Source organism: Peromyscus eremicus, chromosome 20 (genome assembly GCF_949786415.1).
Source record: "Peromyscus eremicus chromosome 20, PerEre_H2_v1, whole genome shotgun sequence".
Taxonomy (NCBI): Eukaryota; Metazoa; Chordata; class Mammalia; order Rodentia; family Cricetidae; genus Peromyscus; species Peromyscus eremicus.
In genome coordinates this window covers 23,016,331-23,030,561 of record NC_081436.1, presented here as the reverse complement: position 1 = coordinate 23,030,561, position 14,231 = coordinate 23,016,331, and the positions used below count along the sequence as shown (strand labels likewise).

General features: G+C 45.4%; 1 protein-coding gene across 1 annotated transcript in view; it reads left to right on the top strand.

Moving 5' to 3' along the window:
* Tab1 (TGF-beta activated kinase 1 (MAP3K7) binding protein 1) overlaps positions 1–14,231 on the top strand; it is a 38,799-nt gene that overhangs the window by 11,487 nt on the left and 13,081 nt on the right. The window contains exons 2-5 of the mRNA XM_059246941.1: positions 10,876–11,012; positions 11,372–11,525; positions 12,497–12,583; positions 13,039–13,177. Of these exons, the coding sequence (XP_059102924.1) occupies positions 10,876–11,012; positions 11,372–11,525; positions 12,497–12,583; positions 13,039–13,177 (517 nt within the window). The remainder of the gene's footprint in view (positions 1–10,875; positions 11,013–11,371; positions 11,526–12,496; positions 12,584–13,038; positions 13,178–14,231) is intronic.

Below are 14,231 nucleotides of genomic sequence, written 5' to 3'. Positions count from 1 at the left end.
GTTTCATCATGTGCATCACGTTCATCAAAGATTAGATTATTAGCTGGTCTTAGATTCTTCCCAGGCCCTGGGAGAGGGCTATCAAGGGGCTCAGACTCCCCAGTGCTGGGATTACAGGTGTATGCCATGTTGTGCCCTGGGCGCAAGACCCCCAAAGAGACCATCAGAGACACGAACTCACCGAAATGCAAAAGCAAGGTTTAATGAAGCAGTTCAAGCCGCAGCAGGGCCCTCGTCAAGCCATCCAACACAGTAGAGGCTGGAGGAGGTGCCCACCCCTCTGCAAGCTCAGTTTTTAAAAACAAGGTTACATCATTTAGGGGTGCTAGTATGGGTACAATTCTGATTGGCTCAAGTTTTAGGGGCTTTTCAGAATTTCTGTGTTATCTTACTTTGTAGTTTTAACCAGTTGTTTGTCAAACTTTATAGATTACCTCCGGCATTGGGGCATTCTGTGGTTAATTGTTACCTGATAGTCCTTCAAACATCCTGACTTTGTACTTTGACCATCTCCGGCATTGGGGCATTCTATGGTTAATCAGTTGCTACCAGATAGCTCTTCAAACATCCTGACTTTGTCCTGGGACCTATGTCAGCAGCTCTGAGAATTTTGAAACTCAGGCCAGTTTCAAGCTGGGGTGAGGGGCTTGCTTGAAATGGGGGTGCTTTGGCTCTTCATGCCATTAGGCCCAGCCAGTAGCTTTTTTTTTTTTTTCTGAGACAGGGATTCTCTGTGTATCTTTGGAGCCTTTCCTGGAACTCACTCTATAGCTCTCCTGCCTCTGCCTCCCGACACTTTAATCCCAAGTGCTGGGATTCGCTGCCACTGCCCAGCTCCTTATTCTGGCTGCAGGCCAGAAGAGGGCACCAGATCTCATTGTAGATGGTTGTGAGCCACCATGTAGTTACTGGGAATTGAACTCTGGGCCTCCGGAAGAACAGCCAGTGCTCTTAACTTCTGAGTCATCTCTCCAGCCCCACCACTAGCCTTCTTAATACTGTATCTCTAACCCTGAATTGGTTGCTGGGGCAATACTTACTTTTTGGTGGTAAGTATGGTTGTTAGAAAGATTCTAGTCCCTGGAATCCTGTGTCTGTCTGTCCTTTTGTGAGTTAGATGGTGGCCAAGGAAGTACATTGGTTGGAATGGTGGTCTGCATCACAGATGGCACTTGGTATTGCTAATCTCATGTTAGAGAAGTTCAGTCCATCTTAATCTCATCTTTAATGCAGACGGGACATTAAAACCATCGTCCCGGTCTGCAGCCTGGAGGGTGCTGAATAGTTCCTCCTTGCCATCTTTCCTCGAGGACACAGGATACTCCTAGCTGAAAGGTGCCCTTGTGCTTGTGCATCTGTACAGACCCTCGGTTCTCCAGCTGCTTACCCTCTTGCTCACCGTGCACACCACACCAGCCTCTCATGTGTCTTTTAGTCAGGCACATTTTTCCACCTCAGGGTCTTTGCACATACTGTTCCCTCTGCTTGGTAAGCTCATTCCCACTCTCTAGAAAGACCAATATTCTAGCCACTCAGGTCTGGCTTATAGGTGTTGTGCCCAGGTCTCAAGACCCCCAAGCAAGATAAACAGAAAATAAAGGATAGCCTCAAGAGGTCCTGGAACCTTTTCCAAGGGCCCTGACTGTCTCTGCCCCAGGGTATTTATAGAAACGCCAAGGGGTGGAGCAAAAGACCTCCTCCCTCAGCACAGCCAAGTGCAGACCATCTCAGACACCTGCACTCAGGCCCGTGGTCCTAATCATCCTCTATGTGGACCTGCTGGGTAAAGCCACGAGGAACCTGAAAACGGGCTCCCACAGGTCCCCCTTTCTTAATATATAGAAAATAACTCATTAATAGCTTACAGCAATCTCCATAGCTGTTATACCTCCCTGTATGGGAGTAGAGGATGATAAAGATGGCATTTCTCTTTTGGATTAGGTCCAGGGTGATTACAGCAGTCTTTAGCTGCATCAAGCCCTTTCTAAACCAAAAACTTAATGCAATCGCAAACTTAAAGAATCCCTTAGCTTCATCATTACCTGTAACAGGTTAACATAACTATTGCTGTACATAGTCACAATTCTCCAATTTTACAACACAAAGTAAACTCTTAACAGAACCATTTGAATTAACATATATGGTGCTATAGATAACAATTTTCTCAGTCTTACAACTTTAGCTCTTAATAGAACCATTTGAATTTTCTTGCTAACAAAACATAGGAAAAACTTCTGATGTATTCACAAACTTAAATATTTCCTTAACTCCACAAAACCAGGGTGCATTAATATCAAATTAAACATAATTTCTGCGAACATACATTCAACCTTAATTCACTCATAACTCATCCTTTTCTTTATAATTTTTTAAAACAAACTCAAACCTAGTTAGAAGAAAACCCAAACTCATACAATTCCTACAAACCCATATTGAAAAGCAGTATTCTTAATCTAACCATTAACACTTTGAAAACTTTTAGCAAAACATCCAAAAGCAGGTTTTTTTTTTTTTGTTTTTTTTCCTGAGACAGGGTTTTTCTGTGTAGCTTTGCGCCTTTCCTGGAACTCACTTGGTAGCCCAGGCTGGCCTCGAACTCACAGAGATCCGCTTGGCTCTGCCTCCCGAGTGCTGGGATTAAAGGCGTGCGCCACCACCGCCCGGTAAGCAGTTTCTTAATAAAACTCTTTACACTTTAAAAATAGTCTCTTAGTATACTCTTAGTATACCCCATTTGCATTTCTTACTAACAAAATATGACATTAATCCACTCAACAATTTTTTAAATTAAATAGACTAAGGAATATTAACTCCCTTTTCCACAAAACAATTGCATTTTTAACACAGAACAATTCATGAATCACCAGCATATATGCATACACAAAACTGCAACTTGAGTCAAGGTAGAAACAATAAATTTCTTAACTTAAACAGTTCCATTTTAACACAATTCCAGAAAACAGTTTCTAGGTCATTACTGTAAGTAAACTCAAAATTGTCCCATTGCAATGAAATCTATTGTTCATTTCATTAAGTCCCAAAATTCAAATGATAAATTCTGGTACGAGCCTTCCAAATATGAAGAAATCCATAACAAAAATCTTTTTGTAGTTAACAATTTTAGTTCAAACAAGCATCTCTGCAACTTTTGTTCTCACAGAGATCTTTTTAGTTACAGTAGTATTCTAAACCTCACCGTTTTTGGTGTTAGCTCAGGTTTTTCTGTATTGTTTCAGCTAAAGATGGTGATACTGTCCAAAAATTTTTCAGCTAAGAATGAAGTTTCTTAAAGCAATGCTAGAAAGCTTAATCTTACCTCTTGAAAACTCAGATCAGATAAAAAGCTACCTATAAGAGCAAATAAACCACTTTAAAATCCTTAAAACAGGGAAAACAGTTTATACATTGAACATTGTCTTAGATATGAAGAAACTTACGTGAAATTTAAAAAGTTCTCTGATAGAAAAGAAAGCTTTACTCCTGGATAGTTCTGTTCTGCCCTGGCTGGGCTCTTTCCCCAGACAGCGTTCTGACTCAGCAGCACAACTGCTTCAGATACAGTTCAGCTTTACTGTTTTCCCAGAAAGGTCCTTACTCTGATAGGAAAGCTTTTCTCAGATTTCTTTTTGCAGCTGTGGACCTATCAACCCGGGACTTGTAGGAAAGCGGGCAACTGTGCTGTTCCCATCGGCTTTAGTTTTGTTTGTTCAGTAGCAATCTTCCCCTGAGTCCCGCACCTTCCTGCCTCAGCTGTGTGCTCCAGGAAGTTACAACTGCAGGAACCCTAGTATCCCCGAAATGCACTCCAACTCAGAGATGCTGGCCAGTTGCCTCTGGGTTTTTGCTCAGAAGAGGTATAATGCTTCAGGGGATCTTTGTGTTAGGAAGATTAGGAGCACCTTTTCATAGCTCACTCAGAAACAAAAGCCTTGATGCTGCAGCTCAGCTGTAACTGAAAAGCTTGACTTTTTTGCTTTTCTCCGGTAAAGTTTCCTGCTCTATTGGGCTGGCTCTTTATAGCTCTTCACACACACTCTCCCAAGCATTTCCCTCAGGGTACTCTGACCCACTGTCTTGCTATCTTGAAGAGATAGAGCTTAAAAGAGAGGCTTTTAGGAACTTGCCCTGTCTCCTGCATTGCAGGGAGGATTTTTAAAGCTTGAAAGAGAACTTAGGTTTTACTGACTTTTTTTTTTTTTTAATTTTAAGATTTATTATGTATACAGCATTCTGCCTGCATGTGTCCCTGCAGGCCAGAAGAGAGCACCAGATCTCATTACAGGTGGTTGTGAGCCACCATGTGGTTGCTGGGAACTGAACTCATGACCTTTGGAAGAGCAGTCAGTGCTCTTTCTGTGTAGCTTTGCACCTGTCCTAGATCTCGCTCTGCAGACCAGGCTGGCTTCGAACTTACAGAGATCCACCTGGCTCTGCCTCCCGAGTGCTGGGATTAAAGGCATGCGCCAGCACCGCCTGTAGTCAGTGCTCTTAACCACTGAGCCATCTCTCCAGCCCCAGGTTTTGCTGTCTTAAGAGGTTTGTTGTTTTTCCCTTAGAACTAATCACAGGTGGTCCCCATACTAGTATCTTCAGGTGATTCTAATTTTTGTCCTTCTGAGAAAGTTAAGGCTTTAGTTTTTAAGTTTAAGAGAACTTTTAGTTTGAGAAAGATTAAAGCTTTTTAAGTTTCTTTCCGAAATTTAAGAAAAGCTTTAAGATTTTTTCCCAAGAGAGAAAGACCAACTTTTCCCAAAGCTTCCCAACTTTAAACTTTTTGGTTTTTTACACCTGCATTTTTGCCTCAGGGAGAAGTCACTTTCAAGCTTCCATAGGAAACTTTTTCTTCCCCATAAGCTCAAAGAAGAGCTTTTGTACTACTCGTAAAGCTCAAAGAAAGATTTTTTCCCCCCAGTTTGCATTCATAGCCCCCAAAGTTAGAAAATTGAAGAGTTTTTCTGTCTGGTTGCCTTACTTATTTTTTCCTACGCAATCTTACACTTTTTCCTATACTATATTACTACACTATACCTTATACTTATTTTTCACAGATAGAAATTGAGAAAGGGATAGAAGATAGAAAATTTTGACAGAAGAGAATTTTGCACTGCAGCATCAGACATCCAGTCCGTTTTCCTTTTCTCTCAAGGATAAAACCCCTGCCCCTCAACCCCTCAATTTTATATATATATATATATATATATATATATATATATATATATATATATATAATACATATAAATGTATAATATATATATGTATATATATTCCATAACACTGGTATGCCACTTTCCACTGGCAGGGCTGACTCACACTTTCGCCAAAAACTCTGTAATAAAACTATTATTTTCCTTTTTCTTTAGGCCCTATTACTTTGTCTTTAATCCCCCCTTTTTTGTCTTTAGTCCCCTTTTTTTTCCTTTTTCTTTAGTCCCTGTTCATGGCGCCATTCTGTGGGGCGTTTACCCACCAACCCCACAGTTCCCTAGAGTTTTCTTGAGTGCGAGCAACAGAAAATATTAGATAGAAGGATTTATATTGCGGAGATAAACAGATAGAAAATAAAGGATAGCCTCAAGAGGTCCTGGAACCTTTTCCAAGGGCCTTGACTGTCTCTGCCCCAGGGTTGTTATAGAGACGCCAAGGGGTGGAGCAAAAGACCTCCTCCCCCAGCACAGCCAAGTGCAGACCATTTCAGACACCCTGCATTCAGGCCCGTGGCCCTAATCATCCTCTATGCGGACCTGCTGGGTAAAGCCACGAGGAACCTGAAAACGGGCTCCCACAGAGCATTGTCAGTTTTAATTTGTGCAGGTATACCCATGATGGCCATAACTTCTAGCAAATGAGTGATTATAGAATCAGCTTTTTCAGAACTCAAAGTTCACATTTCAGCACAATTAAAATATCACCATAGCTCTCACTTGACCTAATCTCACCAGAGCTAAGCAGAACTTGAGCCATTTCATTTCCAGTAGTAACTTTTAGATATAATCCTCAAAGACTAATGGGAGACCCAGAGACTCTTCACATCCTGGGGTGAAATTGTGACCGAAGTGAACATCCTATGAGGAAAACATGAATGAGTGTGGAGGCATACCATATTCATGGATCAAGAGTTTGGTGGAGTGGAGATGGCAGTTCTCCCCAGGCTGGCCTGTGATTTAAGTAATTGCAATCATTTATTCATTTGTTTTTGAGACAAGGTCTCATTGTGTAACCCAGCCTGGTGTCAAACTTGTGATCCTACTGCCTCAGCTTCTCAAATGTTGGAATAACAGGCTGGTACCCGTAGGCCTGGATTCCCAACAAGACGTGTGTGTGTGTGTGTGTGTGTGTGTGTGTGTGTGTGTGTGTGTGTGTGTGTGCGCGCGTGCGTGTGCGCGCGCGCGCGCGCATATGGGGAAAATAATTCTAAAATGTACATGGGAAGGCAGGGAAACTAGACTAGCCAAACAGTCTTAGAAAAAAAATAATACAGTAAGAGAAATCCTAGGTCAGCGGTTCTCAACCTGTAGGTCTGCATCTCAAATATTTCCATATGATTCATAACACTAGCAAAATTATAGCAATGAAATAATTTTATGGTTAGGGTCACTACAACCAACAAGAGGAGCTGTATTAAAGAGTCACAGCATGGGAAAGGTTGAGAATCCCTGGTGCTGCAGGTGAATTTAAGATGTCCTATAACAAAGCTGAAGGGATAAAATGTTCATCACAGAGATGAACAGAACAGAGTCCAGAAACACAGCAGAGGTCTGATGGTAACTCAGTGGAGGAAGCTGATCTTCAAGGGTGGTGTTAGAACCATTGGACAGCTATATGCAGAGGGACATTGACCTGGAGCTTCCTGCTACAGAGATTAATTCAAAAGAAGTCTCGGATGTAGACATAGAACTGTAAAATTTCTAGTGAATGTGAGGTTCTCGTGGCCTAGGCTGCTCAAGGAGTTCTTGGATATGACTCACAGCACAAACCATAAAAGGAAGAAATCAATAAAATTGAAATCATCAAAAATTTATGTTTATTCTACCAAAACCAATATGAGGTAAATGGAATGGCAAGCTACAGACTTGGGAAAGTATTTACAAATCATGTAGTCAACAAAGGGCTGTACTGCAAAATATATAAAGAACTCTCAGAACTCTGTTGTTAAACAGTGCAGTTCAAAAGGAGGCATAAGATAAAATGCTTGCCAGAGAGGACCTGTGGGTAGCAAGTAAAAAGATGTTTTAGTATCATTAAGTATTAGGGAAATGCAAATTGCCCCACGAGATCAGGCATACTTTAGAGTCTCTGAAGTAAAGAACGGACAGATGATACCCAGTGCTGACCAGGACGCCGTCCCCTTGGAGTGCTTGCTGCTGGCCAGAGTACACGTGGTGCAGCTGCTCTGCTAAAGGTACACACCCAGGGGCTGGAGCAGTTAAGAATCCTTGTTGGCTCCTCCAGAAGACTTAGTTTTATTCCTCGAACCCCTGTCCAGTGGCTCACCACACCTCAGGTTCTAGTTCCCCCTTTAGGCTTCCAGGAGCAGCCATACACATAGAGTATTTGCTCACATATACAAATACGTAAGTTTAAAATAGTAAGTATCAACCTATCTCTCTGTTATATTTGAGACAGGGTCACCAGCTCTGGCTGGCCTGCCTCACAGGTACTGGGACTAAAGGTGTGTACCATCACTCCCGGCCCTATAAAGAAATTTAAAAAAAAACTAAACATCCTTTTAATTGGACCTGGTGTTTTGTTTGTTTGCTTTTTTAGTTTTTCGAGACAGGGTTTTTCCGTGTAGTTTTGGTGCCTGTCCTGGATATCGCTCTGTAGACCAGGCTGGCCTCGAACTCACAGAGATCCGCCTGGCTCTGCCTCCTAAGTACTGAGATTAAAGGCATGCGCCACCACCACCCGGCTGGTGTTTTGTTTTTGTATGTGTGTGTACCACATGCATGTCAGCCTTCCAGTAGATGTTTGTGACCCAAGCAGCTAGGTAGTTACCAAAAGAAATGAAAAGTTAGGCAGAGCACACGCCTTTAATCCCAGCACTCAGGAGGCAGAGTCAGGTGGATCTCTGTGAGTTCAAGGCCAGCTTGGTCTACAGCATGAGATCCAGGACAGCACCAAAGCTACAGAGAGAAATCCTGTCTCGAAAAAAACCAAAAAAGGGGGAAAAAAAAAAAAAGAAAAGAAAAGTTAAACTCAGATAAAAGCTTGCACATGAATGTTGCCCAAATGTAGTCCTTTAGAGCATTTGGGGATAAGCAGACTCCTCCTTTGTCCAACAATGAGAAAAGAGAACTATGGGAAAGATGAGCAAGCTGTTACTGCATACAAGCAACAATGTGACTGAATCTCAAGGGCAGCATGCACAAAAGAAGCCAGCCTTACAGGGTTGTACACCAACCACATGCTTTGACATGACAGATGGCCTTGCACTGGGGACTCCCAGAGGCCCAAGCAAACTGGAAGTGCAGAGCAGGTTAGGCAGGTGCTGTTTCCTTTCCTTCCTTCCTTCCTTTCTTTTTTTTCAAGACAGGGTTTCTCTGTGTAGCCCTGGTTGTCCTGGATCTTGCTCTATAGACCAGGCTGGCCTTGAACTCACAGAGATCTGCCTGGCTCTGCCTCCCAAGTACTGAGATCAAAGGCATACATCACCACCGCCCGGCTGACAGATGCCATTCTTAAAAAGGCAAAACCCCAGGATGGTGAACAGGCCCGTGTGCCAGGCCTGGGGTGGGTGGGGCAAACTCCCAAGGGATATGAAGTGTCGGGCATTCTGTGTCCTGACCAGAGGTAGTAATACAGATGTCTAGTGTAGCAGCATGACTACACACCCAAAGAGATCAACTTCACTACATGATCATTTAAAATAAAACAGACTCCCACACCCTGCAACAGGGGCTCCAGGGCACTGAGTACTGAACAAAAGCTTTGAAATAGATGAATGTGGTATAAAAGCAATTAAGATCGGAGGATGTGTATGTCTATAAACTGACTTCTCACTATGTAAATAGCAGAAGGTGAAATTGCCACAGAAGCTAGCACTTTCCATATCTGGAGCAGCCAGCTGAAGTGGTTTTACATCTTTTTCTTTCGTTTCTTTTCCTTTTTTGCTTTGGTGTTTTTTGTTTTTGTTTTTGTTTTTGAGGCAGGGTTTCTCTGTGTAGACCAGGCTGGCCGTGAACTTAGAAATCCACCTGCCTCTGCCTCTGCCTCCCAAGTGCTGGGATTAAAGGCATCTACTACCACCACCCAGCTGTTTTACACCTTTTTTTGAAAACTAGCGTGTAAGAAATTGCATCTGGTGGTCATAATTGTTTAATATTTCAATAAAACTTTACAACTTTTTCAAAATATTTTATGTTATGTGTATGAATGTTTTGCCTGTGTGTGTACCACATATAGGTCTGATGCCTGCCGTGTGGGTACTTGCTTTCTGGACCTTTGAGATAGCCTTCCAGTGGGTGTTTGTGTCTTTAATCTTATGCTGTCTCAGTCTAGGCCTCAGCTATATATGCAGGGTGCTTTGGGGAGCCTCAGGGCACACTGGTCACTGTCTACCTTAGCCAGGTCCTTCTGTCTATCCTCCCTAACTGCAGGATAGAGAATGTATAATTGAGGCCTTGCACAAGACTAAGTTCCCTGGCTGCCACATAGGGTCTTCTCAAGTTTATTGCACATGAACATGAAGACATGGCTGATAAGCAACCCATCCCCAGTGACCATGGGGTCAGATAGTCCTGAGTCCTGTACTCACGAGGGCTTCCATTGTGCTGCTTCCTACTGCTGTGTCTTGCCTACTAATAAGTCCTACCTCCAAAAGGAAAGAGGAAGAGAAGGAAATAAAAGAAACTACAGATGCTTATGAGCCACCTCTAGGAACCTTACAAAATTAAGAGTTTGGATGTTTGCCTGGCAGTGGTGGCACAAGCCTTTAACCCCAGCTCTCTGGAGGCAGATGCAGGCCTGATCTACAGGACGAGTTCCAGGACAGTCAGGGCTATACAGAGAAATCTTGTATTGAAAAAAAAAAAGAAAGAAAAAGAAAAAAGAATTGGATGTTGGATGTTTAGGCCAAAACTTCGAGGGAGGGAGGGAGAGTGTGTGTGTGTGTGTGTGTGTGTGTGTGTGTGTGTGTGTGTCTGCAGTTATTGTGCAAAACATCTTGGTTTGAGATCTGGTAGGATGGGATAAAAGTCAACTGTAGGCATGAGAGATGGAACCAGGGTGCGGTATGAGTACACTAGGCAGTGACCCCTCAGTCGGTGATCCCAGAATTCTTGGTGGACAAGAAAAAGGGTGTGCATGGTCCTTCAGGCCGCAGCTGTTGAAGAAGATGTGGTGGGGGAGATGGGAAGGGACACAGGTGGAGGCCTCCATATCAGGAAGGATGACACACTGACCTGCAGGCTGGGGTTTCTGAAGGCCAGGTCCCAGCTACCTTCCTGAGAGCATGTGTGGGAAGCTGTTTCTAACACAGACAACCCAGGCTGCACCCCGGTCAGGCATTGTGCCGCCGGGGCAGCGTTCTGCACTTGGTTTCCTTCGTGCTGCCCAGTCAGGACCTTTGTGGGAAGAGTGTGACCAAAGAGTCCTCTAAGTTGGGCTTAGGCCTGTGTGCTGCACTAGCATTTCCCACCTTGTAGTGCAGCTCTCTCTGAGAAGCCATGCTGAGCTTTCCACCTGGGAATGCTGCCGTTTTAGGATTTCCATGGGAACCAGTTTGTGGGTACACCATGAAAACAGGAAACCTTTTTGTAAGGGTCTCTTCAGAGAAGCGCCATTTCCCAGACAAAACCATCTTGTGGGACTTGGAGAAGCAGGTGCAATGGGACCTGGGGAAGATGACAGGCTTTCACATTGCCTGGTGTGTCCCAGGAGCAGCAGCCAAGCTGGACGGATGACCTGCCACTCTGTCATCTCTCTGGAGTCGGTTCAGCTTCCAACCGTAGCTATTCTGCTGATGGTAAGGGCATCGAGAGCCACCCTCCAGAGGACAACTGGCTCAAGTTCAGGTATGTGTGGCGTTGCTGTATTGGACAGAGAAGGTCTGTTCATGAGCAAGAAAAGATTCTGTCTTGCCACTACCGTGTACGAGGCTTGCCTGTGAAGTGGGGCCTGTGGGAAGTGACCACTACTGTGGTCCTTTCCATGTCTAGTTAAGCCAAGGGCCTGCTGTGGGGTAGGGATGGAGTAGGCTGAGAGGGAGGGATCAGCAAGCAGGTCATTTTCATGGTGCAATGATGGCCACCATGTGGGGCCTAGATGAATACCTGAAGCCTTTTCTGCCTTTAGTCCCTCCCCGATTCCGTTCCTCCTTCCCCATCCCCTTCATGCCCTGGTCTCAGCCCTCTTCCTGCCCTCCCTCTGCTAGAAGTGAAAACAACTGCTTCCTGTATGGGGTCTTCAATGGCTATGATGGCAACCGGGTGACCAACTTCGTGGCCCAGAGGCTCTCTGCAGAGCTGCTGCTGGGTCAGCTCAACACTGAACACACTGAGGCTGATGTGCGGCGGGTCCTGCTGCAGGTAAGGGGTTGGGCTGGCTGCCAGTGGCCTCTCTTCTCTGGAACTTGGGCCCTGCAGCTCTAAATGTGGACAGGGTGATTTGAAGATTACCTGCTTTTTCATCCCCTACCAAAGATCAATTCTGGGTACAGTTGATAGTAGCAAGGGTTCCTTGCCCCCCAGGAGTCTAGGGCAGGCGGAGAGCAGCAGTTTTTCCATTGGTAGCAGGGCTGACTTGGGAGGAGGCATCACCTGGAGTGGAGAATGGAGGCCCTGGGAGGATAAGGTCCTTACCAGTGACCTCTTTGCTTGGGATGTGGTTAGGTGCTCATTCTCCAGTGCTGACGGCATCCTGCGTGTTCAGCAACTATCCCCACTCCGGTTCTGGCCTACACCTCACTGGCCAGGGCTGTGTTTCTTTTGTTAGTGTGCTGGGATTTCCTTCTACCCAGGAAGGCCTCTTGGTCTTTGAGAAATTGCCCCAGCCTTTTCCCGTTCTCCGTGGCCTCAGGGCTCCTAGACTGGAGTTTTGCAGAGGCTGTACCACGGGAAGCTTTCTGCTTCCCCAGTGTCCATCAGGTCCTGACCAAGGCCTCTTCAGCAGAGGTCTCCATGTCACCACAGACTCGTTGACCAAGCACTTCTCTGAGCCCGGTGCTGTGGGAGAGTCTCTCACTTCACACGAACCCCAGTGTGCAGCGCTGGAGGTTACACCTCACCAGTCTTGAGCACAGGACTTGGCCCTTCCTCCTGCCTCTCTGATTCCTTCGCAGGCTGCCTAGGTAGCACCCTTCTCCCATCCCACAGCTAAAGGTCTTTGTCAAACAGTGGACAGGAAGGCCCACATGTGAGGCAGAAGTGATGTGTGTCACCCACCCCTCACGTGGGATCTGCCATGAATGCCGTGGATCTGTTACTCTCCATAGGGACATCTTAGCAGGAGGTGATGGTATTGTTTGAGCCAGCCCTTGCCTTGCCCTGTGTCCCTTCAGGCCTTCGATGTGGTAGAGCGGAGCTTCCTGGAGTCCATCGATGATGCCTTGGCTGAGAAGGCCAGCCTCCAGTCCCAGCTGCCAGAGGTAATGGCCTGTCTGTACTGCTGGGTACCAGCACTAATCCTCTGTGTCGCTCGTCACCCACGGGCACAGAAGGCCTGCAGGAGGAATCATGAGGCAGCATCCTGATGGGGAGGCTGGGATGGCTGTGAGTGTATCCCTGTGGGGACTCTTGGCCAACAGTGGGCAGCTTTTTTCCAAGGATCATCTTTGGGTAGCAGAAATCGGTGGAAGGAAAGGCCTTTCTAGGTTCTGTTATCTGGTTCAGTCCAGAGTCAGGATCACCTTCAGGTTAAAGCACCAGTGGCCTTCCCAGGCATCCTACAGGTATCCAGCCTGGCTTTGTCTTTGCTGTTTGTCATCTGTCTGTCTTGGCTGCTCAGGGCCCTCACATGCTTTATCTTCAGGGAAAGAGAGGATTGGTAAGATGGTCCTCAGACACCTGTGCTGCTCTGATCTCTCTTGATGATGACTTACAGGGTGTGCCCCAACACCAGTTGCCACCTCAGTATCAGAAGATCCTTGAGAGACTCAAGGCATTGGAGAGGGAGATTTCAGGAGGGGCCATGGCCGTCGTGGCAGTCCTTCTCAACAACAAGCTCTACGTCGCCAATGTTGGTGAGCCACCACCCGCCCACACCCACCTGTGTTCTGTACGTGCATACCCCGAGCTTCCCAGGGCTGCTGGGCCTGTTTCCCCCTCACGCTGTTGTATGTGTCAACCCCAGATGGAAGGCGAGCAGATGAGGCAGGGCAGGTGTCCTGGCTTTGGATGAATTGCATCCATTTTATTTTTGTTTTTAATTTATGTGTGAGTGCTTTGTCTACATGTGTGTCTGTGTACCACATGTGTGCCTGGTGCTTGTGGAGGCTAGAAGTGGGCATCTGATCCCCTGGAACTGGAGTTAAAGATGGTTTATGAGCCACCATGTGGGTCCTGGGAACAGAACTGCATCCTTTGGAAGAACAGCCAGTGCTGAGCCATCTCTGTGTGGGTCTCTGCAGACACCAGGGCTAGCAGAGTAATGATCCAATCCCTGTGAGGCAAATCCAGCTCAACAGGATTCAGTAGCCTGTTGTTGGTGCAGACTTTTAGAGCAATGTCTCTCAACCTAGGGGTCAAACAACCCTTTCACGGGGATTGCCTAAGACCATCAGAGGACATAAATATTTACATTATGATTCATAACAGTAGCAAAATCAGTTATGAAGTGGCAATAAAATACTTTTATGGTTGGGTCATTCCAACATGAGGAACTGTATTAACGAGTATCAGCTTTAGGAAGGTTGAGAACCACTGTGCTAAAGTCTGACACCAGGCGTTTATTTTAGGCATATTTAAGTAGAGTACAGTTCGGAAAAATGTTTCCAAGTATAACACAGTCCCGTGTGCACAGTAAAGTATAATTATATCAAAACTCTTTTCATTCCTTTTTTTTTTTTTTTTTTTTTTTTTTGAGATAGGGTCTCTCCTGGCTGTCCTGGAACTCACTATGTAGATCAGGCTGGTCTTGAACTTACAGAGATCCCCTGCCTCTGCCTTCCAAGTGCTGGGATTAAAGGCATGTGCCACCACACCCGGTGAAACTTTTCCAAGTACAAGTCACTTCTTCCATGAAAATGTGTTCTATAGATAGGCTACATTTGTTAAGGACCTAGGGAAGGATCTGGT